Source organism: Oncorhynchus mykiss, chromosome 9 (assembly GCF_057628025.1).
Source record: "Oncorhynchus mykiss isolate SJ-2025 chromosome 9, ASM5762802v1, whole genome shotgun sequence".
NCBI classification, from domain to species: Eukaryota; Metazoa; Chordata; class Actinopteri; order Salmoniformes; family Salmonidae; genus Oncorhynchus; species Oncorhynchus mykiss.
In genome coordinates, this window is record NC_143030.1 from 29,125,998 (window position 1) to 29,153,920 (window position 27,923).

The following is a 27,923-nucleotide window of genomic DNA, read 5'->3' on the forward strand; positions in this document are numbered from 1 at the left end:
TCCTATTGAACATGCTTCTTTCCGAAATAAATGTTATAGTTTGATTACATTTTAGGGTATCTGAGGAGTAAATAGAAACGTATTTTGACTTGTTGAAACAAAGGTTAGATTTAGGTAGATTTTCGGAACGAGTAGATTACTCAAATCGATGGCGCCAACTAAACTTACTTTTTGGGATATAAAGAAGGATTTTATCTAACAAAACGACACTACATGTTATAGTTGGGACCCTTTGGATGACAAATCAGAGGAAGATGTTTTTTTAAAGTAAGTGAATATTGAATCTTTATATGTGAATATATGAAACCTGTACTGGTGGAAAAATATTTTTATGTGGGGCACCGTCCTCAAACAATCGCATGGCATGTTTTCGCTGTAATAGCTACTGTAAATCGGACAGTGCAGTTGGATTAACAAGAATTTAAGCTTTCAGCCAATATAAGACACTTATCATCTAAATTATTAAAATCCATAATATTTATGATTATATATTTGAATTACACGCTCTCCAGTTTCTCTGGAAGTTGTTCCGCTAGCAGGATCTCTAAGCCAACTGATATAACAAAAGATTTTGACTCTGACACCTAATCGCCCGAGGGACCAGGGCTCAGCTGGCCTGGGCTCAGAGACTCTAGAGACTGGGCTGGGATAGTAGGTTGACATCCATTAGTTGGTCTTCATTAAAACAACCGCTCAGGATGACACACACACTACTAACTAATGAACCAGCCCTACAAACTGTAGAGTGAGAGATTATTCCTCTGTGATGGAGTTCAAGTCACTTACAGTGCATTCGGATTGTATTCAGACCCATTGGCTTTTCCCTCATTTTGTTACGTTACTTCCTTATACTAAAATTGATTAAATCGTTTTTTTCCCCTCATCAATTTACACACGATACCTCATAATGACAAAGCTAAAACAGATTTTTAGAGATTTTTGCAAATGTATTAATAATAGAAAACTGAAATATCACATTTACATAAGTATCCAGACCCTTTAATCTGTGTTGAAGCAGAAATCGGATGCAGTCTATCACAGTGCCATCCATTTTGTCACCAAAGCCCCATACACTACCCACCACTGTGACCTGTACCCTCTCGTTGGTTGGCCCTCGCTTCATACTCGTCGCCAAACCCACTGGCTACAGGTTATCTACAAGTCTCTGCTAGGTAAAGCCCCGCCTTATCAGAGCGCACTGGTTACCCGAGCAGCACCCACTCGTAGCACGCGCTCCAGAAGATATATCTCATTGGTCATCCCCAAGGCCAATTCCTCCTTTGGTCGCCTTTCCTTCCAGTTCTCTGCTGCCAATGACTGGAACGAACTGCAAAAATCACTGAAGCTGGAGACTCATATCTCCCTCACTATCTTTAAGTACCAGCTGTCAGAGCAGCTCACAGATCACTGTACCTGTACATAGCCCATCTGTAAACAGCCCATTTATCTACCTCATCACCATACTGTATTTATTTATTTATCTTGCTCCTTTGCACCCCAGTATCTCTACTTGCACATTCATGTTCTGCACATCTACCATTCCTGTGTTTAATTGCTATATTGTAATTACTTCGCCACCATGGCCTATTTATTGCCTTAACTCCCTTATTTTACCTCATTTGCACTCACTGTATATAGACTTTTTAAAATGTTTCTCTACTGTATTATTGACTGTATGTTTGTTTAATCCATGTGTAACTCTGTGTTGTTGTATGTGTCGAATTGCTATGCTTTATATTGGCCAGGTCACAGTTGCAAATGAGAACTTGTTCTCAACTAGCCTACTGGTTAAATAAAGGTGAAATAATAACAAAGTCTGAGGCCCTGAAGCTGGTTTTCATCAAGGATCTCTCTGTACTTTGTAACCCTTATTTAACTAGGCAAGTCAGTTAAGAACAAATTCTTATTGACAATGACGGCCTACCGTGGAACAGTGGGTTAACTGCCTTGTTCAGGGGCAGAACGACAGAATTATACCTTGTCAGCTCGGGGATTTGATCCAGCAACCTTTCGGCTACTGGCCCAACGCTCTAACCATTAGTCTTCCTGCCCCCCCCCCATTGCTCCTTTCATCTTTCCCTTGATCCTGAATAGTCTCCCAGTCCCTGATGCTGAAAACCATCCCCACAGCATGATGCTGCCACCACCATGCTTCACCGTAGGGATGGTGCCAGGTTTAATCCAGACGTGACGCTTGGCATTCTGGCCAAAGAGTTCAATCTTGGTTTCATCAGACCAGAGAATCTTGTTTCTCATGGTCTGATAGTCCTTAACGTGCCTATTGACAAACTCCAAGCTGGCTGCCAGTGCCTTTTACTGAGGAGTGGCTTCCATCTGGCCACTCTACCTTAAAGGCCTGATTGGTGGAGTGCTGCAGAGATGGTTGTCCTTCTGGAAGGTTCTCCCATCTCAACAGAGGAACTCTGGTACTCAGTCAGAGTGACCATTGAATTCTTTGTCACCTCCCTGACTAAGGCCCTTCTCCCCCGATTGCTCACCTCTAGGAAGAGTCTTGGTGGTTCCAAACTTATTCTATTTCACAAATGCTCTCCATCCAACCTCACTGAGCTCGAGCTGTTTTGCAAGGAGGAATGGGAAAACATTTCAGTCTCTCAATGTGCAAAACTGATAGAGACATAGCCCAAGCGACTTACAGCTGTAATCGCAGCAAAAGGTGGCGCTACAAAGTATTAACTTAAGGGGGCTGAATAATTTTGCACGCCCAATTTTTCAGTTTTTGATTTGTTAAAAAAGTTAGAAATATCCAATAAATGTCGTTCCACTTCATGATTGTGTCCCACTTGTTGTTGATTATTCACAAAAAAATACAGTTTTATATCTTTATGTTTGAAGCCTGAAATGTGGCAAAAGGACGCAAAGTTCAAGGGGGCCGAATACTTTCGCAAGGCACTGTATATGAAAATAGTTCAATTACAAAAGGGAAAATGAATAAACATACATATAGGTTGTATTTAAAATGGTGTTTGTTCTTCACTGGTTGCCCTTTTCTTGTGGCAACAGGTCACAAATCTTGCTGCTCTGATGGCACACTGGTATTTCACCCAATGTATAATATTATGGGATTTTATCACAATTGGGTTTGTTTTAAAATGCTTTGTGGGTCTGTGTAATCTGAGGGAAATATGTGCCTCTAATATGTTCATACATTTGGCAGGAGGTTAGGAAGTGCAGTTCAGTTGCCACCTCATTTTGTGGGCAGTGTGCACATAGCCTGTCTTCTCTGGAGAGCCAGGTCTGCCAATGTTGGCCTTTCTTAAAACCTCTTTGGGATAGGGGGCAGCATTTTCACTTTTGGATAAATAGCGTGCCCAATTTCAACTTCCTGCTACTCATGCCAAGAATATAAGATATGCATATTATTAGTAGATTTGGATAGAAAACACTCTGAAGTTTCTAAAACGGTTTGAATCATGTCTGTGAGTATAACAGAACTTATGTAGCAGGCAAAACCCTGTGGACTAACCATTCAGATTTTTATTTTTTTTAGGTCACTGTCTATTCAAGAGTTTTCATTGGGAAAAACCATGTGGTTGAGGTTATTCCTTTGTGTAATGAAGAAGTATGGCCATCTTGAATTTGTGTCATTTGAAGTGTACTTTTTGAGAAGGCGCATGACTGGAAAAGTAGCGTGAGTTTGTTGTCTTCCTGTATTGAACACAGATTGTCCCGTCTACAATTTGATCGATTATTAACGTTTAAAAATAGCTAAAGTTGTATTACAAAAGTAGTTGTGTTGTTGTTTTGGCAAAGTTTACTGGTAACTTTTGAGATATTTTGTTGCGCAAATTGAAGGCAGTTTTTTTCTGGATCAAACGCGCCAAATAAATGGACATTTTGGATAGATATCGACGGATGTTTATGGGACATATTGGAGTGCCAACAAAAGAAGCTCGTCAAAGGTAAGGCATGATTTATATTTTATTTCTGCATTTGTGTGTTGCCTGCAGGGTTGAAATATGCTACTCTCTCTTTGTTTACAGTTGTGCTATCATCAGATAATAGCTTCTTATGCTTTCACCGAAAAGCCTTTTTGAAATCTGACATGTTGGCTTGATTCACAACGACTGTAGCTTTAATTTGGTATCTTACATGTGTGATTTAATGAAAGTTTTAATATTATAGTAGTTTATTTGAATTTGGAGCTCTGCATTTTCCCTGGCAATTGGCCAAGTGGGACGCGACTGTCCTGCCTATCCCAGAAAGGTTTAATAGCAAGGCTATGCTCACTGAATTTGTACATAGTCAAAGCTTTCCTTAAGTTGGGGTCAGTCACAGTGGTCAGGTATTCTACCATTGTGTACTCTCTGTTTAGGGCCAAATAGCATTCTAGTTTGCTGTTTTTTTGTTTCTTTCCAATGTATCAAGTAATTATCTTCTTGTTTTCTCAAGATTTGGTTGAGTCTATTTTGTTGCTGTGCTGGGGCTCAGTGGGGTATGTTCGTGTTTGCTTAGATATTTTGAAGAGGATGGGGCTTAAGCTGCATCCCTGTCTCACCCCACAGCCCCATGGAAATAAATGTGTGTGTTTTCTGCCAATTTTAACTGCACATTTTCTGTTTGTGTACATGGATTTTATAATGTTGTGTTTTTCCCCCAACACCACTTTCCATCAATTTGTATAGAAGACCCTCATGCCAAATTGAGTTAAAAAAAAATTGAAATCAACAACGCATGGGAAGACGTTGCATTTGTTTTTGTTTGTTTGTTTGTTAATTAGGGTGTGCAGGGTGAATACGTGGTCTGCCATACGGTAATTTGGTAAAAAGCCAATTTGACATTAGCTCAGTATATTGTTTTCACCGAGGAAATGTACGAGTCTGCTGTTAATGATAATGCAGAGGATTGCTGTTGACGCATATCCCACGGTAGTTATTGGGGTCAAATTTGGGGTCCACTTGTGTGTATTAAGGCCAGAGCTAAGAATGATGTTAAAGAGTTTTAGTATAGCCAATTGGAATTTGTGGTCTGTATATTTATAATTTCATTGAGGATACCATCAACACCACAGGCCTTTTTTGGTTGGAGGTTTTGTATTTTGTCCTGTAGTTCATTCAATGTAATTGAATAATCCAGTAGGTTCTGGTAGTCTTAAAAGCTGATTCTAAGATTTGTATTTGATCATGTATATGTTTTTGCTGTTTGTTATTTGTTATAGTCCCAAAAAGATTGAAGAAGTGGTTCACCCATACATCTCCGTTTTGGATAGATAACTCTTTGTGTTGTTGTTTGTTTAGTGTTTTAAATTTTCCAGGAAGTGGTTAGCGTCTATGGATTCTTCAGTTACATTGAGCTGATTTCTAACGTGCTGTTCCTTCTTTTTCCATGGTGTATTTCTGTATTGTTTTAGTGATTCACCATAGTAAAGGCGTAGGCTCAGGATTCTGGGTTTCTATGTTTTTGGTTGGAAAGATTTCTCAATTTATTTCTTAGGTTTTTGCATTCTTCGTCAAACCATTTGTCATTGTTGTAAATGTTCCTCTGTTTTCTGTTTGACATTTTTAGATTTGATAGGGAAGCTGAAAGGTCAAATATACGGTTTAGGTTTTCTACTGCCAAGTTTACACATTCGCTATTACAGTGAAATGTTTTGTGAAATGTTTTGTCCTTTGTCCTTCAGTTCCTCATGATTGAGTCTTGCTCTGGTCAAGAAGACTGTGATTTTGCTGTGATCTGATATGGGTGTCAGTGGGCTGACTGTGAATGCTCTGAGAGACTCTGGGTTGAGGTCAGTGATAAAGTAGTCTACAGTACTACTGCCAAGATATGAGCTATAGGTGTACCTACCATAGCAGTCCCTTCAAATCTACCATTGACTATGTACATACCCAGCGTGCGACAGAGCTGCAGGAGTTGTGACCCGTTTTTGTTGGTTATGTTGTCGTAGTTGTGCCTAGGGGCGCATATAGGGGAGGGAATGCTGTCACCTCCAGGTAGGTGTTTGTCCCCCTGTGTGCTGAGTGTGTCAGGTTTTTGTCCAGTTCTGCCATTTAGGTCACCATAAACTAGAACATGTCCCTGGGCCTGGAAATGATTGACTTCCCCCTCCAGGATGGAGAAGCTGTCTTCATAAAGTATGGGGATTCTAGTGGGGGATATAGGTAGCACACAGTAGGACATTTTCCTTGAGATAATTTATTTTTGAATTTCTAGCCAAATGTAAAAGGTTCCTGTTTTGATTAATTTAATATAGTGAGTTACAGCAGGTCTGCTCCATACCAAATTAGCATACTATCTTCCATTTCCTTCTCTCTCTCTATCTCTCTCATTTCCTTTTATATCTCTCTCTTTGCTTCTCTCTGTAACTATCTGACCGTCCTTTTTTCTACGGGTATCTTTCAGTATGTCACTCCCTCTTCCTCCTGATCTGATTTCCTTTTTTCTTTCTCTCTCTATATACTTTTCTCTCACACTAGACCCAGGTCGTGGCTGTAAATGGGAATGTGTTCTCAGTTAACTTACCTAGTAAAATAAGGGTCAAATAATTTTTTTTTACACAAAATAAAGCTCTCTGCTCCCACCTCAGTCTCCCTCTATCATTAGAACATGACTGTATTGTGTGTTATTTCCCCCTGCTGTATCCAAATGAATGTTCTGTGTTCTAATTCGTGAGAGTTAGAATCCCTTGAGCCAGAGAAAGAAGTCTGATTTGGAGTGTCGTAACACTCCGGCCTCATCACAACCCTCTCTCAGGCCTCTCACACTGTATCTGTCATCAGCTGCGCACCCTGGAAAAGAGTCCCAGTAGGTTGGTCGCTCGGAAACAAGAGAGGATCAGGGAAGCGATGAAGGCTCCTCCTCGCTCCTCACTCCATAAGCGGGCATCTGGGGAAGGCAATCACTCGTGCCCTCGCCAAATCACACTTGGGGACTTAGCAGCTGATAGCCTAGCAGGTTGGCCAGGAGGTGAGAGATGCATTTCCGCTTCGATAGCCTCACCGAGGGCACGAGCTAACGATCCCCTAGTGCCAATGCTATGAGGGGGGGGGGGGTGGTTCAATCACTAATGTCCACTGGAACAGTGGAATGCCACAGGCTTTGGTTGTGACAGGAAATCCATTTATTTTCGGGGGGAGGAGCTTCATCTTGAATATCCCACGCGGTTTGTCATTTTCATGGAGAGGGAAATATTTGTTTGCGAGAGGAATCATTGAGACAGGTTGAATGGTTCTCTGGGTTGTAATGTCCAGATATGAAAATAGATTTTGGTTATATGGAACAACAGAGCGATGAAATAAAACAAGGTGATGAGATTGAGATGGCACATTTCCGTAAGGGATTCCTCCGGGTGTGTTTTCATTCGCGAGAAAATGAGCCAGAATGTGAAAGAATACTTCCTAATATTGGCCCTTCTATTTTAATACTAGAAGGGCACCGGCAGTCATTTTGACTGCACATTCATTTAAAATTGAAATACAGTATCTCTGCCATTTAAAAAAAAAATAATGCCCCTCTCTGTCCTCGACTTTTCCTAAATAAGTACAGTATATTTAACACAAGTATTGTTAGAATTTCGATATCACCAACATCATGTGTTTAATAAGCAGTTTTAGAGTGCCAAATCCTCTTACAGAGTAACATGAGGTGAAGACGTTTTGATTTCTATATAGTATCAGAAAGACCAGGTTCTGAGGTTTCCAAAACACTTACCTTTGCCAAACACCTCTCAAAATTGAGGAGATGAGCTGTCTTTCAAAATATGAATTTCTCCAACAATAACCGCTCTTCCATGTGCTCCACAGGTGAGCAGGCGACAGCAGATAGCCTAGAGTAAACTAATGAAAATGCTATTGTGTTCTTTGAAATATATATATATATTTTGTTGTATTATAATGTTACCCGAGACCTTCATAAACACAGCCAAAGGAAACAATTCCCCCGACAGCATATATGAAATGTATATATTAGACCGTCAAAATGACTGGTCATTGGCTCAAAGTGGCGTCCCCTGAGGCTTGGCTTTTCTGGTGACTTCTCTTCTTCATTTCTAGCTGAAATGAACGGAGACAGAGAGGGCCATAAGACACTCATAGAGACTATAGCCTAGCCGAGTGAAACGATATGAGGAGGGGAGAGGAGAAAGGAGAAGAGACTTCGGGGAGAATTGGAGACGTGCGAAATGACAGCAGGAGAGGGAGGAAGACAAACGAGTGAAAAGGCTAAAGGAAGATCACAGGCCTGATAAAGGAGAGGAGCGACTGAGGGCAAGAGAAGAGTGTTAACACAGGAATGATGGAGAAAAGAAAAGGTCAAAGGTGAGGCGGAGAGGGAGGTGACGAGAAATACACCAGGCGAGAGAAAGGAGGAGGGAGTAGGTGAAACAAATGGAGAGAGAGTGCCAACCAGTGATGGAGAGAAGAAAAGGTGGAGGGAGAGGGAAGGGGAGCGAAACCAGGGGAGAGAAAGGAGGAGGGAGTTAGTGAAACGGAGGGAGAGATAGAGAGTATATGCATTGACATGCTAACTCGACCCATGTCTGAGTAGTACAACCTCAATGGATCATACAACGCAAGCTTCCCCGTCTCCCTTTCTGGTTTCGGGCCAATCATACGGCTAACCTAGCAGCCATCGCTGGGGCTCGGCAGAGAAAAACCCACAGGGCCCTGGTTGCTAGTTCCATGGGAAACCTGTTCACATCAACTGGATCACTGTTTCCCTCTCCACTGACCAGAAGAGAATCGGTGGGGCATAACGCATCTACATCCGTGTATCCATTTCCATGTTTTCTTCTCGACGAGGGAAAAGATGAGCCGGGGACGGTAATTACCGGCTGAGCTGACGGAGCCGTGGAGGAGTGGGCAGAGTCCGTCCACGCTCGGCTGCCTAATGCACAGATTGCCTGTCTGAAGGTTTTGGTAATGAGAGCAAGCCTGCAACCTCCACTGGATGTGGAGGGGAGGGGGGGAGCTCAAACACAGTTCAGCCCCTACCAAGTGGCTAAGGTGGGGGAGAGGAAGCGGGGCTGGAAGTTCTGGATGGATGTTCTGGATCTAATGGCATTCCAGTGGAAGGGATCAGAGGGAGGGATTGGAAGTAGAGACTGGAGAGGCCTCCAACATCATTATGCTCCCTTTCTTCCTTAGCCTGTTTAATCTAGGAGAGAGGGTGTGACACACAGAAGTAGACGCATCTTAAATGTTTTGCAGTGGTGACTCGGCTAGTGGGGCAGATGGATGGATTACCCAGGCTCCTCCACTGTGAAGGCACCGCTTGAGGGGTTTTTGATTGACAGAAGCTTGGAATGTTTACACCGAGAACCTTTCGTATCGCTTGGCCGTTGGCAAATCATTCCCTCAATTCCGGGATTCAACAGGGAATCTCACAGGCTTTTCTCCCTTGAACCCTCCTCTTTTCCCACCTCCGAGCCAAGACAGAATGGGGTGCGCTGCTGACAGAGTTGATTATGAAGTGGGTAGTAGTTATCTCCTTAGCGCAAGCCGCTCTTTGCTAATTAAGTCTTTTGCTTTTTTTTATTCCACTGGAAAAGTAGGCGATTTGGTAACGCTCTGAATTAATTGTGTTTGACAAAGGAAGGCGAGGGGCGGAATGCACCGTGACTTTAGTAGAGAAAGCACTGTGTGAGGGTGTAGTGAGGCCCTCAGGGGCCAGGGGACGGTAGATAGAGACATACTGTGGCGGGGAGGTACAGGAGGACTTCAGGCAGGGTACAGTGCACTAGATAAAGCATGACAGGGTGTAGAGGCTTTCTCTGCATCGTGACACATCTTGAGAGATCTAGGAAGTTGGTGAGAGGTATGGCAGTAAGCTAAGGTACAGGACTTCAGACAGGGTACAGTACACTAGATAAAGCACGACAGGGTGTAGTGGCTTTCTCTGCATCGTGACACATCTTGAGAGATATAGGAATATGGTGAGCTCACGACAGATCCTTTTTCTTCAGTCACTCCAGTTGCTATAGGGCCCTCAAACTCAACCCTGGACCTGGAAGCCCGTTCCACTGTGTTTTTTCATTGTTCCCCTCTAATCAGGGACTGATTTAGACCTGGGACACCAGGTGGGTGCAATTAATTATCAGGTAGAACAGAAAACCAGAAGGCTCCAGACCTCGTAGGGTAAGAATTGAATACCCCTGCTCTTGATCATTCCATGTTAGGGAACGCCGAAATAACACAGCCAAAGTGCCCCATTATTTAAGCCAGTAGGAACCGGAGTCTCACGACCACTTTCCCCTCTACGAGTTACAAATACACAGTGTCTTCCTGTTTTTCCAACATAGCTGTAATAAAAGAGAAAGAGCTAATGGAAAGAAGCAAAAGAGGAGAAAGGAGCGTGTGAGCCAAATAAACTCACCATGGACGGTCTGGAGGGAGTTGCAGGGGCCACAGAGCCGTCCCCACTGGTGAGGGGCCCGGGTTGAAAAATCTCTGTAATAAAGCCAGGCTCACGCATGGCCTGTCTGGATGGGCGCACCAGCCAGGAGAAGGTCGATTTGGGCCCAGGCATCATATCGACTAGGAGGACTCGATTGCTTTTGGCTAGGGAAAAAGGGGGCGCTTGAACCAGACCATTAAACACTGAACATTAAACCCAGCTCACTGGGTAGCTCGCTAGAAGCTGTCCAGGCACCACTGTTGACGCAAAGGCCTGTGTTGTGTTCCTTCCTTCCTCCTCCTTCCATCTCAGTTTTGACCACTTGAACAAGTCTCTGGATGTTATCTTTGGGTTCTTAATGGCACCAGAGAGTTTGGTGTCCTCCCTAAACCCAGATGTATGCCACACTGCTCCCATTTTAAACTGTAGCTCCGGCTATTCTTCTCTTCTCTGCGACTGGAATATATTGGGGTAAAGCCAGGAAGTAAATATACCTCATTGGCTAAAAGTGGAACGTTTTACCGGTTTGAGAAGGAGAACAAGGGAAATCGATTGTCGCTGGTTATTTGTAATCTCAATTTTGTCCTCCCTCTCCTCTCTCTCCCCAGAAAGATTAGGAAACCGTATCTCATTCTGGTTGTTTCAAAAGAAAAGAGGCTGCGGTGTCGTCGCAAGTTAGCGGCGCCAAGAAAACTGCAGAGGATGTGGAAGGAGAGCGATAGAGAGAGAGAGAGAAGCTGAGAGAAAGAAAAGAGGGAGAGAGAGGTGGGAGGGGTGGAAAACAGAAGAAGATTTGGTGTGACGGATATGAGGTGAAAGCGAGAGAGGGAGAGAGAGAGAGAGAGAGAGAGAGAGAGAGAGGGAGAGAGAGGAACGAGGGAAAGGAGGGCAGATCCGAGCGAGTTTGGTTGGATTGAGCTGTTAAAAACTTTTGGGTCTCTTATTTTTCCCCTCCATTGAGTCTGTATAAGTGCTGCCATTTTGGATTTATTCGGCAGGCACTGGGAGGGCCAGAGATGTTCTCTCTGATCTGCCTCAAAGACTGGAGGAGAACAGAGAATGAGACCTGCACATTGAGATGTGTGATCCAACAGCCAGCTCTGGGCTGGGGGAGATATTGTAATACCTACTAAGCTCTATCTACTTCAGCCTATAAAGTTGGTTGGGAGCATTGATAAGTGTGTGTGTGTGTGAGTGTTACCTACCTTTTCCACGTCTTGATTCCACTCCGTACTTGACTTTATTGGAAGTCTATTGCTCTAAGGTACCATGCAATCTCACGGAATCGTTAAGTTGCAAGAATAAACCACTTCAAAGGGTGTGGATTGCTCTAGTTACCCCAGCTGTTTTTTTTATATATCAACAAAAGCAAATGTCCATTCTTTGTGGTTACACGGTTACACAGACCTGACCGCACTGAACCCAGACTGACCATAAGTTCAGGAGACACACTGGGCTGACGTTTGTTTCGCTCCAGTCAAGACATCTGAAGCAATGAACACCACAGATTCAGGGTTGTGGTCAGAGGGGTGTGGTCTGTGAGAGATCTGAAGTCTGGACCATTACAGACCAGGCTGCAATATCCATAGGATAAACCCCCACTCGCTTTCCTTCATACATCCATCCATACATACATATATATCCACCACCTTGAACAGACATGATCTTTCATTCAACATAGCAAATGACATATTATTTAACCCATTTTGGTTCATACAGTTGTTACACAAGCAACATATTTTATGTGCCAACATAGTGGAACAGTAAACGTTAAAGGGACCTTATAATCTCTTGTAACTTTATACAGAAAGAAGCGTTTGAATAATTGCAAAAATAATTAGACACCGTGTTTAGAATTTTGGTGTTCCAAGTTAAACTGGTTCATTTTTAACCCTCTGAGTTTTACGTTTCGGGGTGAGGAGGGGTGAGGGGAGAGGGGGGTGGGGTAATCTGGCACCACTTCATCATGGCTTAAAGGGGTCCAGCACTTAGTTAGCTGTTTAGTTATTATCAGTGTCTAAGTTCTAGATTTGGGAGGAATTTCAAAAGTTCCAATTGAGCTCGTTAGAGATGTTTATAACAGGATTATGACTGAGGGCTTCTTGGTTGTGTCCTAGCTACTGTCCAGAAGGTAAGACTATAGGAATAATTTTGGTGTGACTGTAAATAACATACTGGCCTTCTGTTCATAATTTTGACGAGGGGTGGTGTGGGGAGAGTCAGCCCTCAGTAGTTAGCGCGGGGTGAGTTTGGTTTGCTGTTAGGTGGTTAGATTCTGCTTAGTTCAGGTTTTAGGATTCATCTCTGTCTGTTTCTATAGCAAAGTAACTATGAACTTTAACCCTTTGAGTTGAGAAATGTCCTCTGCCTCCCTCTTTCCGTTCTCTTCCCTCCAATCTTTGTTTATGGTAAGAGGGCCTTCATACTAACCTCCGCAGCTTCCTCTCGCACTGTTCATTCTTTGGTTCTTATTGTGTCTTGTCATCATTATCCTAAATCTGGTTGGTAATTCATATCAAGTCATCCTTATTAATGTATGAAACAATGTGTACAAAACCCTTCAGTTGATTCTCGTTCTATCTGATATACTGATTCTATCCAATCCATGCTAAATTACCTATTAATCCAAATGACACACAGTGAGCAGTTTACTGATTCTGTTTTGATCAAATAAACACGGGAACTCTTAAATTTCTCTTGTTTGACTCTCACATAAATACACATTCATTTATTTGGAATCGTTCCTCGCATGTGTGATCACTTATAATACCGTTTCAAAGAACAGCCGGCCGCAGCAAATTAGAAGATGTAAAATGTGATGTGTTCATGACACTGCATCTATTATTAGTCATACAAACAGAATACAAGACTTGGGTAAAGCCTTTAGAGCCTTAGAGATGCGTGACTTAGACTAATCTACCCTCAAATTCCCTCAGCAAGTCGCATTTTACTGTGCTGTGATGCCTAACATCAACTCATTTAAAATCGGAGTCACTTTGACCAGCAGTCATGGAATAAGTAACATTCAAACTTTGCCCAGAGGCGAACTCTCAGTTCTTCTAAATAATTATTGTATGTGTAATAAGGCACATCTACACCTTATAGTTATCGTTTGTATTCGTGCTAGATGTGGACGGCCCATTATCGTGCCGTGAAAGCGGAGCTAGTTAGCTAGCTAGCGCAGGTTGAAAATGGCCAACATTATGGCGTGACTGAGGTAACTGTGGCCAGAGGGATGGAATGAAAAGGGGAGGGGAGGAGGAGGAGCAACATAGGCCACACCTCCATTTGGGGAGTTAAAAAAATATATAGAATCAACCACCTTTCAGCAGTACAAACATACAACACAGGACAAAGACAAAGAGGTCAGGGGACGTTTGGCACTCAAAGGGTTAAAGAATCGTCACTTTTGGTCAGATCCAAACTGCAGATCGATCATGCTCGTTGTTGTCGGGCAGAATAAGGCTGACACAGCGAATTGTAGGCTTATTAAACAAAGTCAAACAGACACATTAAACAGTCCCTTTAACTTTTAATGACTTTCAGGTGGCTACTTTTCTCTGGAGTGTTCCAAAAATTATTAAGTGGTTGATGTTTCTTCCTCTAATTGTCACTTTTGTGAATAAGAATTTGAATAATAATCACCATAATTAATAAAACTTCACAAGACCAAACAACAGAAACACAGGAAGAGAAGCAGAAGGGAACCAATAGGATCTGTCTTTTTGTCAGGTTGGTTACTGGGGGGTTATGTTGGGGTTATTGGGAAGTTATGACTCTGAAGAGATGCAGCCCCATGTCAAGGTGCTTTGGACATGGTTCCCCTGTGCAGTGTAACCTACTACTGGCTCTTTCGTTCAGTACCTTCATTGAAATGCTATGAAGAATGTGTAAGGTCATTAACAACATTGTAATATTAGTTAACCAGCTAGCTGATAAGGGAGGTGGATTGAGTATCAATTTGCCTACTTTCATAATTGCCAATTACAAGATAGAATGACCTGTATAATTGCTTCCAGGGGGCTAGAACAGCAAATTGATACAGTATACAATAAAACTGTAGAGCGTGACGCATGGTTACCTGTTTGAATGTGTTATTAATGTATATTGCTACTCAGTGACATAATTTAATGGTAAAGTTTACGCCAATCACATTGAGACTGATTGGGTAAGGTCATAAGCCAATCGCATTGGACCTATGTGAATCAGGCAAACTGTAAAGAGCCAATAACATCCACCTTTGTTGCGTGGCACTGCACCTCCTCCAGAGCGGTGGTTAACGGTGATTAAGTGGTTAGGTCATTAGTGGAGTGTTAAGGGGTTTTTAGTTACCTTTGTCGAGTAGCCACTCGTCAACTACCCGACCAAGTCGGTATGGGATTCTTTGTCTGGCAATAGCCAGGCGTTCATTATCAAAGTTCCCTTTAGAGAATTTGGAAAAGAGTGCAGGTTAATATCTGGAAGGTCAAAGGTTCAAAGGTTAAAGGTTAGAGAAAGGGCAACATGGCAAAACGTTTAGCAAGGTTATGTACGTTAAAATCAGCTTTAGGTAGTTTCAGGAAGTAGTAGCTTTTTGCGGACTGGATTGGATTGGTTAGACAGCATTCTAGTTACCTCAGGTTTAAATGGTTGTTTTGGTTATGGGTCCGATAAGTTAAACATATTTATGAATAATTTAGAAATAGTATATTTGTATAATGGATAGCTGATACAGCCAATCGCTCAGTGGACAGTGAAAAATCAATAGCATCAATGAAATCAATAGTAACAATCTATAACATATGTTAAAACCAACATGAAAAGCATTCAGTTATAGCAATGTCATATGCATTAACATCATCATTACATTATTCAAACATTTTCATGTATTCATCATCAAACCATCATTTCCATCATTTCCTGTTCAGAGACCCTTAAGCACATATTACTTAACACATTACATGGTTCATACCAGGAAGACATATTCTGCTTGAGATCCCACGCAACCATCCTTCGAGGCAAGTCTCGGTGCTCAAGTCTGACATATTACGTTAAGAAACTCCAAATCCCACAATGCAACACTAATCCCAACTTGTGCACTTTTGGGTAAATATAAAGAACTTGGTGGATTTGAGCTCTGCTGTTTCATACATACTGTACATAACCTATCAGGGCTTTTTTCCAGCTTAATAATCATCAACGGCACTTCATAATTTCCATCTTCTCGTCAGTGCGTCAAAAGCTCTTCATTGCTTTTCCATTAAACCGCATGACATCATTTAACCAGAGCTAAAAATGATTATCTCCCTCATAATTTCAATCAGAATCAACCTCTGGATTGTACTGTTTAGGGCCGGGCTCTTCAGCGCTAGCTATAAAGCGATGCCTGGGGTGAGGAAGTCATACAAATAAGTACAACAAAAAAAAAGCCTGAAAAACGGCATATTAACAGTCTGTGCTGTAATAATGTGCCAGGAAATGGATGGTGTTCGAACTGCAATAACCAGGTGAAGGGTAGAGCGTAACGTAAGGGTGTAGGTGTAGTGGCGGGGGCGTAAGGCGCAGGCAGAGTGATCATGTGCCTATAATTCTTGTCGACAAAGCTGCTGTCCTCTCTCCCTCTATTCACCGCAGTGCTAAACATACATATATATATATACACTCTGTTCTGCAGGGGTGCCTGTGTGTGTAGTACAACATGTCTGGGGGGGGGGGGGGGCTGGATGAAGAGCCTCGGTGGAGATAGTGAGGGAGAGGATAAGTGGAAAGGAGGATGGAAGGTAGGAGGGCAGATGAGCAAAGACTTCCAGGAGAGGGATAAGAGAGGGATAGTGAGGAAGAATAGAATTGGAGAGAGTGTTTGTTTCTGGGGAAAAACTTGAGTGAGGCGAGGTGTGTGTGTGTGTGTGTATTCCTGCTGAGCGATTAGTGCTTTTTGAGGTCGGTTTAGGCTCAGTTTGATTAAAACATTATCACGGATTTCGATTACGGTTTCGTTTTTTTTATTATATTTTTTTTACATGAAATGCACTGTGCATTATGTGGGTTGAAGGCTGTAACACAGAATACAACAAGTAAAAGTCCCATGATGGTAGTGCTTATCACTTATTAACCCTACTTTATTCAAATGACTTTACTTTAATACAATATTTCAGTTGTTGTGTATACTACATTTGTTTTATTTGATGACTTTATTATTTAATTCCAAGTCATTGATCTCTAAACGAATTAAATGGAATTTGAATAACTGAACCAACGCCAGTAAATTAGTTGTTCAAAAAACAAAAAATAACAGAAATGTTGGTTAATCGCTCAGCAATAGTGTTATGTGTGTGTGTACGTTTGTGTCATTTAGATCACGTGGGTCTCCAGGTAAGTCTAGGATATTGACCTGCAATTATAGTGCTCCGCTCTCCACTCACAACACATTTAACGGCAACGCCAGCAAAACAGATGAGAGAGAGAGAGAGAGAGAGAGAGAGAGAGAGAGAGAGAGAGAGAGAGAGAGAGAGAGAGAGAGAGAGAGAGAGAGAGAGAGAGAGAGAGAGAGAGAGAGAGAGAGAGAGAGAGAGAGAGAGAGAGAGAGAGAGAGAGAGAGAGAGAGAGAGAGAGAGAGAGAGAGAGAGAGAGAGAGAGAGAGAGAGAGAGAGAGTCAGTCTGACAACTAAACTAAACAACTAAACCCACCCCTGCTACTGAACACTGAACAGCCTACTTCAGAAAGAAAATGCATCTCAGATATTAAGCCCTCCCTCTAGTGGTAGTATCTGACCAGTGCAGCCATTTTAATAAAACTCCAAGGCAACCGTCCTTGAAATAATCTTTGATTTTGATCTATGTAGGGGAAACTTATCAGGTTAGATCATTCATTTACCTCAAGCAAATGTCCTACGAGGTACTGTGCCTCCTCTCTGAGTGGAGGGAGGTAGAAAATAAAGGAGGGGGAAGGGGTTCCCACCAAAATTGCAGAAAGACGTCAGAAAGCCGTGGCTCCACTCTGGCTGTTAATTAGATTACAATTAGGAGATTCAAAAGCCATCCTGCGTGAATCTGACGATGTCATTCAATAGAACATCTATTTTGTATTATTATTCCTGCCAACCCTCCCTCCATAGCTGCAATGGGAGGATAGGGGGGGGGGGGATTTAAGGTTTAAGAATTTCCTCCCTTCTTCTCCCCGGCTCTACCACCTCCCCAGGAAGCACCCAGGTGTTCGAGTAATCAGAAACGGGGAAGACAGTGGAGTGTGTGTGTGCCTGTGTGTATCCGTGTGTGTGGAGGTGTGTGTGTACTATTCAGTGTATGCATTTGACTAAGTGCGCGTGTTTGCGCCTCGCGGACAAACACTATAGCGCCAACAGCCCCTTGGCGTCAGGCAGCCTTGTCACCAGCAACAAGCGAAAAAATGAGTGCAGGCGAAACAAGCGGAGGCCTCAAGCCTGTTATGTCTATATAAGGAGAGATAAGGAAATGCCAATGTGGAACAGCTGAAGACGGATGAGACCGAGGCGTAAAAGAGAATGTGCCCGCTAAACACACTGGTGGATGTTATTGTCTCCACAGTCTATAGCATACCTACTCTCCACTATGCACCCGGGACTGAACACTATGCACCCGGGACATTGAAATAGAAGACAGAGGACCACCATGCCTGGAAAGCTGCAAGCCAGCTCGCCCTCTCCTGTAGCCCAGAGCGGGTGCCTGGAGCCTGGGTTAGATTCATGGCAAAGCTGGGTAGCCCCCGGCGCCCGGGGAGCCTGAACATCACAGCTGTGATGCCAGGGGCATGGCAAGGGCAGTGTGATTGACTGGCATCGTGGGAGACAATGGGAGAGGAAGCTGGCATGCCAGGGATAGGTGTATGTGTCCTGAGCTGTGACGGGCATCGCTGTGAAGGCCAGTCTCTCCGGTCTATGACTCAGAACCACTTCTCCTCTCACTGACTCTGTCGCTTTAGTTTGATTGTGTGTGTGAGATTCATGTCGTGAGTCAGTGTGTGTGTGTGTGTGAGAGAGCGAGAGAGAGAGAGATGCAAGTTGGTGTGTGTGTGTTAGTGTGTGTGGAGGGATATCTATCAGGGGAAGTCAACTGTATATCATCTCTTGCTTTGCAGCCAGATGCCCTTGTACAGGACACACATTTGAAATATATCCAGCAGAGTAGAATGGAGCTGTCTGGATGTTTTGCCCATCTTTCTCACTTTTTTTCTCTCTCTCTGCTTCTTTTCTCTTTCTCTCGCTCTCTCTCTTTCTCTCTCCCTTTCTCTTATCGCTCTCTTCTCTCCCTCTCTATTCTCTCTCTCTTTCTCGTTCCCTCCCCCTCTCTTCCACCCTCTCTCGCTCTATGTCACTGTCTGTGTATCTGACCTTTTCTCTCCAGACTGCATTCAAATGTGTTATCCCTCTCTGAGTACACTGTATACCCAAGCTGAAGCATCCCTCCCATTGGAATACATACACTCCATATCAATCCTTTTTCTCCTAACATCCTCACACATCTCTTCCCATATGAATTGAGAATGGATTCCTCTTCACCATATAACGACAGTGTGATCTCTGCAGTAGTTGTCAGTCTAACGGTTCTGTTCAATCCATAGAAATATAATTCTAGTTATGGTTTTATCGCTCCTCTCCTATCTGCCACTCTGGGTCTGCGTGTTGATGTCAGAGTGAGGGACTGGGGCTCATGTGGAAATCAAAGTTGTCAGTTCTTTAATTAGCTAGAGCAATCTTTTCCCTCCGTCTCCCTGATGAGGGCTCCTGTCCCTCTCCCGTCCCCCTCTCCTCCCCCAGCCACACAGGCCTGGAATTGGACCGCTGTCTAACTGTGAAAGATCCAATCAGAGCGTGCCGTGCCGGTGGACCACGAGTCCCTATAAACCCCCAACACCAACCAAGGAACGCGTGTCACTCTGCAGTCTTACATCACTGACTTATTTATTTCCTACATACATTAGATTTGACTGGAATTCAGTTAAATGACTGCAGTATAACTTCAATGCCTGAACCGTAGTAGGTTGGAGGTGTCGCTGTTAAGTCAGACTTATTGTCACTCAAATCTAACATCAAAGAAATGCTATCCCTAAAAAAAGTGCTTATGTGTGCTAAATAACCCACTCTATATTCTACCAGAAATCACCCCACCACCTTGGACCATGTTCAACTGAAATGATAACATCCTTTCTGTCCTATCAGAAATGGCCCTCCTCCAAGTACACCACAGCCCTATTTAATAACAAATACCCATAATGCATTATTTGACCATCCCCATCCTTATCCCTTTAGCACAGTGTAACATCAAAGTCACATTGAGACTTCAACTGCGATGGTTCAGGTATGGAAGTTCTACGGCACTCTAAGTAGGGCCAAGCCTCTAGCTCTGCTCCTGGAAATTAGATTGTACCGCTGCTGTATGACTCAAGTACTTGTTCTACTCCAAGTAGGAGGGCTAATCCTGTGGCTCTGTGAACTCCTGTCCTGGTGTTCCCTGAGCTGGAGCCAGGCTGTCTAAACCCTGCCAACCTGCCATGTCCATGCCTCCTGGAACTTAAACGGGCATGGCTGGATGGGAAGGGAAGTGCTGAGCTTCTCCGAGACCCTGGCCTCCTCACAGCCTCGCAGCTCTCGGTCTCTCTCCCGCTCTCCCTCTCGTTAGCTCTCGCTCCCGTTCTTCCTCTCATTAGCGTTCGCTCGCTCTCTCTCCCACTCTTCCTCTCGTTAGCTCCCCCCCCCCCACCTCTGTCTCTCATCCCCTAGCGTTTACAGTGGCTCAGAGGTAAGAGAAGGCAGACAAAGGCAGGTAGACTTTAAAAAGGGTTGAGCTGCTTCACAGGCTCCCCCTGTGCTGACCTCTGAGTGGCTGGGACAAAGAGACTCCTAGCTGGGAGACAGCTGCTCAGCCACCCTGGCTCTCTTGTTCTCTCGCTGTCTCCAGCTATGCAGGTTCAGTATAGGTCAGCACTCAGTACTCACAGAAACTTCTGTTAAACGCCTGGCAGCAAGAGCACAGGGAAGGAATACGAGGATCTCTCTCCCTCTCCTTTTTCATTCTTTCTCTGTTTGCCTCTGTCCTCTGTCATTCATTTCCTCTCTTTTTCTCGAGAGTCCCTTTCTTTTTTGGCTCCCGTGATGAAGACGAGCAAAAAAAAACAACAGAAAATACATTATACAAATACTGAGCTATATTGTATGCAATTAACCATATATTGTGGTCAATTAACCATGTCTTTGTCGATGTTGATGTGTGCTTGGGGTTATTGTCTTCCTTGAAGGTCCACCACTTGGGGCCAAGATTCAGCCTCCTGGCAGAGGCAACCTAGTTCTTTTGGCTTAAAAGGTACCAGGTAAAGGGCATGATGCCGTTGACCTTAACAAGGGCCCCAGGACCCGTGGAAGCATAGTAACACCGCAACATCGAAGATCCGCCGCCATATTTTACAGCAGGGATGAGGTATTCTCTGCATATGCATTGTTCAACACTGGTGTGCGTGGCCAAGAAGCTCTCGTTTTTTTCTTCTTCATGCCATCCAACAAATGTAAACGCCAGGTGTTTGCTAAACGGCATTGGCACTTAGATTGGAACCTACGCATTTTGCAATGGCCATCTCAGTCTCCGGAATGGGTTTGAATTGAAGAGGGCAGTCCATAAGCACAGATGATATCAAGGATATCAAGGATCTGGGAAGGAGGTATGGAGGTATGAACCAAGATCCCTCCCAATGTGTTCTCCAATCTCATGTCTCATGTCTTAGTATAAAATAATATCATTGCAACAACACAAAAATTAAGCATACAATATAGCTCCGTATTTGTATGATGTTTTTTATAACAGTATTTAAAAAAAATCTTTATCAAGGGTGCCAATAATTATGGACCCCACTGTATGTGTGTGTAATCTAAGTAAATGTGCGCCATCTTGAACTAAATGTGTGTGTGCGTGCGCACGCTACAGACAGTGTGCACGTACAATACAGTATGTGTAATCTCGGTAGCTGTGATGCTATCCAATTTGTGCACTGCTTGTTATACAGTGCTGTCGACGCAAACCCTATCCATCAGAGAGCTGATAGCAGCTGGCTTACACAACCCATGCCGAGCAGCTATCTCTATCTCGCTCTCCTTCATCCTCTCTTTCTCATTCTGAGGGGCGGGGACCATCGCTATGGACCCCTGCCTTTCCACTCCACCTCTCTTTTCCCCCACTCACTCGCTCTCCTCCTTTTATCTCCTCTCTCTCATTCTATTTCCCCCCCTCCCTTACCCCTATATAACTCTTTCCCCATCTCTTCCCTCTTCCTCCCCATCTCTTCCCTCTTCCTCCCCATCTCCAGCCATATCTTCACAGGCACAGCCAGGAGCCAAAGCAATAAGACAGCTTTATTGGTGGTGTGCTGCAAACGCCCTGGATCAGGAAAGTGTGTTGGCGCAGCGTGCACACTCGACTTGTCATAATGATGAAGTTACTAGGCGACACAAATGCTAATCACCAGGAGGCAGCCCAGCTACAGGGAATGGAAAGTAAGATGGCAATGTAAATAGAAAGTTAAAGGAGCATAGTGCTACTGTTGATGCTGATCCATCGGCTGGTGTTGTAGACAGACAAACCATATCCCTCTAACTATAGAGCCATTTACACCACACCAGAGCAATGTTCTGTGTCGTGACTTAAAATACAATTATAGTCATCGTCGTAAATGTCAGGCTGCGCTTCGACGTTCCCTAGCTTTCCAATACGGAAGAAGAAAGGACGAGGAGAGGGAGATGGATGAGGAGGAAGAGGAGGAGGAGAGAGGAGAAGGCTGGGATGGAGTGGGAGAGAAATGTAACCAGTCGAGTCAAATGCAACTACTTTGACGTTGTATTGTATATTAGCTTGGGTGTGGACATATCAATGGGAGTATATGAGGAAAGGGTGTTGGGACTTCCCTACCATCCACGCTAATCTGAGACTACTTCCACGCGCGCACACACACACACAGTTTATCTAGCAAAGGTGTTTGAATCTGATTGAAATGTGCTGCAGTTGAACTGAGGGCAGTTCTCAAATTATTTTCAACCTGTTCCCAGTTGTACAGCTGTTAATCTTTTACACACAAAGCAACGATTCTGGTTTTGTAAGACTGTGTGTGTGTGTGTGTACACTGCCACAACTGGTACCTCACCTCCCCTTTCTCCCTTCCTCGTGTCCTCTCCCTTTGTCTCCCCCTCCCTCCCTCCTACGGGAGAGCTCATCTTTCCTTGGTCTGTCCCCACTACCCATTGCCCTCCAAATCACCTGCCCACAGCATATTAGATGAGGAGGAGTCTCCCTTGTCTCCTCCAGCCTGCCAGCTGCCTGGCTGGACAGTGTTAGAGACCGCAATGGCTGCCCAGAGAGCCTCCCTGTTCTGTGCCAAAATGGTTCCTGAGTTGACCATGAGAGGGCACTTCTCCTAGTGTAGATGGAAACAAAGGAGCCACATCTAAATGAAAGGAGAATCCTGACAGCATTTCTGCAAGCTTTATTCTCTTTCTGGACATAGTTCGATATGATTATTCACTCTGAGTTGACAGTTTTCATAGGGCTCGTTCCTGGTTCACTGGTGGATATGACATTCTTTCTCCCTTATGGATAATTCATTTTAATAAAGGCTTTTGATCTTAATAGTAAGAGTGTCTTGAATGAGCTATGTCCACGGATGTTTAGCGTTCCAATTTTTGACGACATTAGTGTCATTTAAAATACATTAATTAGTAAAATGCGTTCTATGTTTGGGAGGGATGCTATTGAGAGAATCACAGTGGTTTATATTTCTATCTGGGTCACAGGCTTCTGTGCCGACGCGCTCCCCCCTTAAAACTCCTCTTCCTTCTTTCATTTCACGCACCCCTCGGCTCAATTAGGAAGTCCCCCTTCCATTCCTCTGTCCTATCGGAGCTTTGCTCTCCTAATGCGCAGCATCTCTGAGACAGACAGGGGACCTTCGAAGTGCCACTCGGAATAAACCGTGTGTACATAGCTAACGCGCATAATTGAGTAACAGCAAATCCGCCGGCGCATACTCCCCACACCCCTCCTCCACCCCAAACACACACCGCATCAATAGCGCCAGCCGCAACGACTGAACCGGCAAAAAAAAAAGAACAAACCCGAAAACCTCGATCAGCAGGCGAGCTAAGAGAGACGCTCGACTGACAAACAACGACAACGACGGAAGAAGAAAAGATGAAAGGGAAAACGAGGCCTCCGAATTCAATTACAACGAAGGCTGAAAATAGAATGAACGGGGGGCACCGTTGTCAACAGGCTGCTCGGCTACTGTTGTGCGCCACCTTTAGCGTTATCGCTAACCCCGTTTGGAACACATGCCACGGCGAGAAAGGACTATTTCCATCACAATGGCCACGGAGAAGAGACTGTCAGGCGGTGCTCTATTCTCCCAGGCTGTGATGCATGGACTTCTGTCCCGGTGCTGACTGATGGATCTAGCTTTTCTCTGCAGGAGACAATAGAACCAAGGTGTGTGGGTTCGATCTCCACGGTGACAGGGGATGCCAGAGTATAGAGAGGGGCCGCATCACTCCTGGATATCACTCCACAGGGGCAAGCGTTTTGGCTTTGAAACAGTGGAGTGGGTCTATATTCTCAGAGTTTACCTTCGACACACTCCCCCCAAAATACCAGTAATTGGAGCCATAGAATGAGTCACCTGGAACACTGTGAAACACTCATCGGTGTCTAAGAAAACAATCATTATAACCAAGACAATTAACCCATTCCTTGCCTTTCAGGGTAGTGGTTCTACCGGCGTGAACAGATCAAGCTCAGTATGATCAGGGATCAGAAGCAGAAAATGTCTTCCTTGGAATAACCATTGTGGAGTTGAGATGAATACAGTAGAAAACAGCGGAGAGAGACACCAAGTGAGACTTTTTGAATTGGCAACAAATACCCTCATAATATAACCAGCATATTAAAGGGATTGGTAAATGTTTTATTGTATATAATCATGATGATATATGACATTGTTGGGTGTCATACTCATCTGCTGAGTCATAGGTGTGTGTTTATGTGTGTGTGTTCGAGAGCCAGAGGTTTCCCTCCAGCCACCTACACACAGCTCTAGCATTGAGGCATAAAGCTCTCACTGTACCTCTATCCAACCCTGCCCTGGCAGGCCTACACGTCCAGTGGCTATATCCACATTACTACCCCCCCAAATACAGCCAGCTACAGCCAGTGAGACAGCTATATTCTTGCCTGCTGGTGGGATTTCAGCCCACGTAGACGTGAGGTTGTTTGCCTAAGGACAATCACTGCTCTCTCTCTCAGCCTTAATTGCCTGGAAAGTATGCAAGTGTACACTAAATATGTATGAAGTGTTTACACAGAGGTACATAGATATTGCATTTTCCTCTGCAAGGCTTAAATTGAAAAAAGGCTTAAATTTGACAGATAATAACTCGGGTTGTGGGTTCGAATCCCGTACGGGTTGAATGTATGCCACTTAATTAACCTTGTATAAAAACAACCATGTTTTTTTTGAGTCTCTCACTTTCTCTCTCTTTCCACTGTATTCCTTTAGATGGACTTGTACTGTAGCCCTGTTGTCCCTCCACTGTCCCTCCCTCCATCCCGGTGGTCCTACCTGTGGGGAAGCGTTCGATAACGGGCTGGCTGTCCACCTGCAGGGTAGCGTTGCCGCCGCTGCGCGTGAAGCGCACCACGTGGTATTTGCCGTCGCTCACCGCCACTGCACTCTCCTCGATGGCGATGTCGTCCGTTCCCACGTTGAAGATGACGCCGATCCTTCCTCGTTCCTAGCAGGAAAGAGAGAGAAAAGGGAGCTTAGCGGGAGACGACGTCTTTCATCTCTGCTCAAGTGTGGATCGGTGAAAGGTGTGTCCGGGTTCTGGATAGGACCAAGCAGACTTCGAACCCAGGTCGAAGGTCATCGGATGCTACTTTAAACCATGTTAGCCCGCTAAGCTAAAGCCTACAGTTGGCATTAGCTCTGGGTGCTGTCAACCACATCACCTTTAGATTGAGGAGGGAGTTAACCTACTAAACATAAATGAAAAGGCTATTCAAATATGCCATTATATTTCCATCAAGTTTAAAACAGTGTTCAACATATACACTCTACAGTATGACAAGTACAGTGCAGTGGCCAATGCTCCAGTGTGTGTTCTGAACACGGGTTGGGGCGTAACGGTGTTCAGTCATGCGTGAAGAATGAATGAAGAATGGACTACTTGTTGAGGACTCCGCCACCTTTAGCATTCATCACCCTCTTAACCCCCTCCCCTCTCGCATCTATTAGTGTTGACAGCCTCCTACTGCTTTGAGTTTATTACATTCTACCCCCACCCACATCTCTCTCTCCACTCCTCCCGTCCCTCGCTTCCTCTTTTACCCTCCTCCTGCGCCTCTCGTCCTCTCCTGTCCTCAGTCCCCAGGAAAGGTCAAAGTCATTTCCAGAGTCACTCTGGCTGCCATGAGGGGATGGAGGGAGGGAATGAGGGAGGGAAAGGTAGAAACACGATACACTACAGACAGAGACTCCTCCACTCTTCACTCCAAAAAGTTGCTATCTAGATCCCAAAAGGAGAACCATTTTGGGTTCGATGTAGATGGGTTCTTACATGGAACTCAAAAGACTTCTACCTGGAACCAAAAAGGGTTCTTCTATGGGGGACAGCCAAAGAACCCCTTTGGAACACTTGTTTTCTTAGAGTGTCGCTTCTGTTGTGCGCGTTCACTGCTGTGACTATCTAATGGCAGCCGGTGCCCTTCCCATTGGCCGCTTGTTCGTCCCTTTTCCCAACAGCACTTCCTGGTTTGACACGAGAGGTCAAACTCGTTTGCTGCGGGGATCGCAGTGCACGCCGATATTGCTCTGCTCTAGACCCCCTTCTCCTCCATCATCTCCATTGATCGCTTCATCTAATTAGCTATGTGCATTTATTTAGTTGAAAAACCTTCTCCGCATGCCACAATATTGTGAGGTTCAGCTATGGCTTTAGCTTGTTTTAATAATTCATGCTCCATTAAATGTTTTAGGAATATTTTTTTAAAAGCTGCTAAAATGTTACAGGGACTAAAGTATCAAGTTAATTGAGTAAATAGGAGCGAGAGGTTGGGATGTAAAATTGAGGAGTTGTGTAATCACGGTCACAATTATCGAACACGCACCTCGCCGGGATAAAACAGCCATGCTATTTAATGAGGAGAGCGCTCGGGTGACAGGGACGATTAAGTGTGCTCAAATGGTGGTGTCACTGGATGTGTTCAGAGCGTGATTAATACCTTTAAAGGATCAACAGAGGCTTAGCCAAATGTATCAGTCAAACTGTCTGTCAGGATAATAAACCTGGTTCCATTTGAATAGGCGCCTGTGTTTGACGGTGCTAGCCGCCGCACCTACGATGGCTGAGGCTTAAATACAGTGGAATTAAAATATCCATTGAGTTTGTTGACATTTACAAAGGAACTTTGGAGTGATGACCTAAGCCCCTTAGGGACGTCAAGCACAAGTCCTCAGGGGACACACGGCTCCTTGGCACTTTATCAATCAATGAACGTTATTGAATGACCAGAGACTCCGTATAGGGCTGCCTGGCTTCTCGTATCTAAACCCACTATTGATTAATAAGAACAAATAAGAACAAACAGAAATGACGTCCCTTTAATGATCACACCATCTTTTTTTTTACTCCCAGAGGAGGGGGGGGGGGGATCCTAAGTTGCGGAGGTTAGCCAAATGCTAACGCAGTGCAGTAAACAGTAGGTAAGCACTTCTCCTGCCTCACCACTGCCCACCCACAATAAAGTGCGAACACTAATTGCGTTACCTTTTTTTCCTCGAGAACTAATTACATTTTCCACTAGACAATCATTTTCTTTGGGAAATGAATCCCTAGTATTAGGGTATTAGCGGAGGGGGAAGCGCACGGGGGAAAGAGATATTTACAGAGAGATTAGCATTTATGTTCCGCAACATTAGGGCTTCTTCTCTCTCGCCTGCACTGGGGAATGTGTCGACCCCCTTACACAAAGCAGCCGACGGGAATCGCTGTTTTTATTTTTTTAAAGACGATTTCTGTGTTGCCGTAATATCATTTTAATGGCCGTTCCCTTAAGCAAAATATCTCAGGAAGAAAAAAAGGCCCATAATCCCCAATGACTGGGAGCAGTCATGCACATACAGTAGCCGTGAAATTAAGGGAGAGGGGGGGAAAGGGAGGATGGCTTAGGTACGGCACTGTAGTAACCAACATTAAAAATCAAATGTCTTTTAAAACATGAAAAGCTTAAAAAACAGTTAAGACAGTTAAGACGCCTCCTAATTTGTTTTAACCGGGAGTCTAATGGGCACTATTGCTTGGCTTTTATTGTGCCAGTCCCAGTTGTTAGTTAGCTGGGTCAATCATGTGGATCGGCAGGGGGGGGGGCCGTTGTGGTCTTGGAGGGACCGGAGTCCTGTTGGCTTTATGGATGCTTTTCAATTAACCACTGATTTAAACCTAGGGGGGGGATGTACCATCACATCCTGCTAATGACTTCAATTAAACAATCAAAGCCCTGGGATGGTATAGAGAAGGCCTAAGGAGCCT

General features: G+C 44.2%; 1 protein-coding gene across 13 annotated transcripts in view; it reads right to left on the bottom strand.

Moving 5' to 3' along the window:
* Window positions 1-27,923, bottom strand: part of nrxn2b (neurexin 2b) — a 1,005,166-nt gene that overhangs the window by 111,670 nt on the left and 865,573 nt on the right. For 10 of the 13 annotated variants that reach the window (XM_090183934.1, XM_036987703.2, XM_036987702.2 and 7 more), the window contains 2 exons: window positions 24,956-25,127; window positions 14,683-14,772 (listed from right to left, as the gene is read on the bottom strand). In XM_090183934.1, coding sequence (XP_090040060.1) covers window positions 14,683-14,772; window positions 24,956-25,127 — 262 coding nt within the window. The remainder of the gene's footprint in view (window positions 1-14,682; window positions 14,773-24,955; window positions 25,128-27,923) is intronic. The other 3 variants (XM_090183936.1, XM_090183939.1, XM_090183935.1) reach the window with 1 other exon arrangement.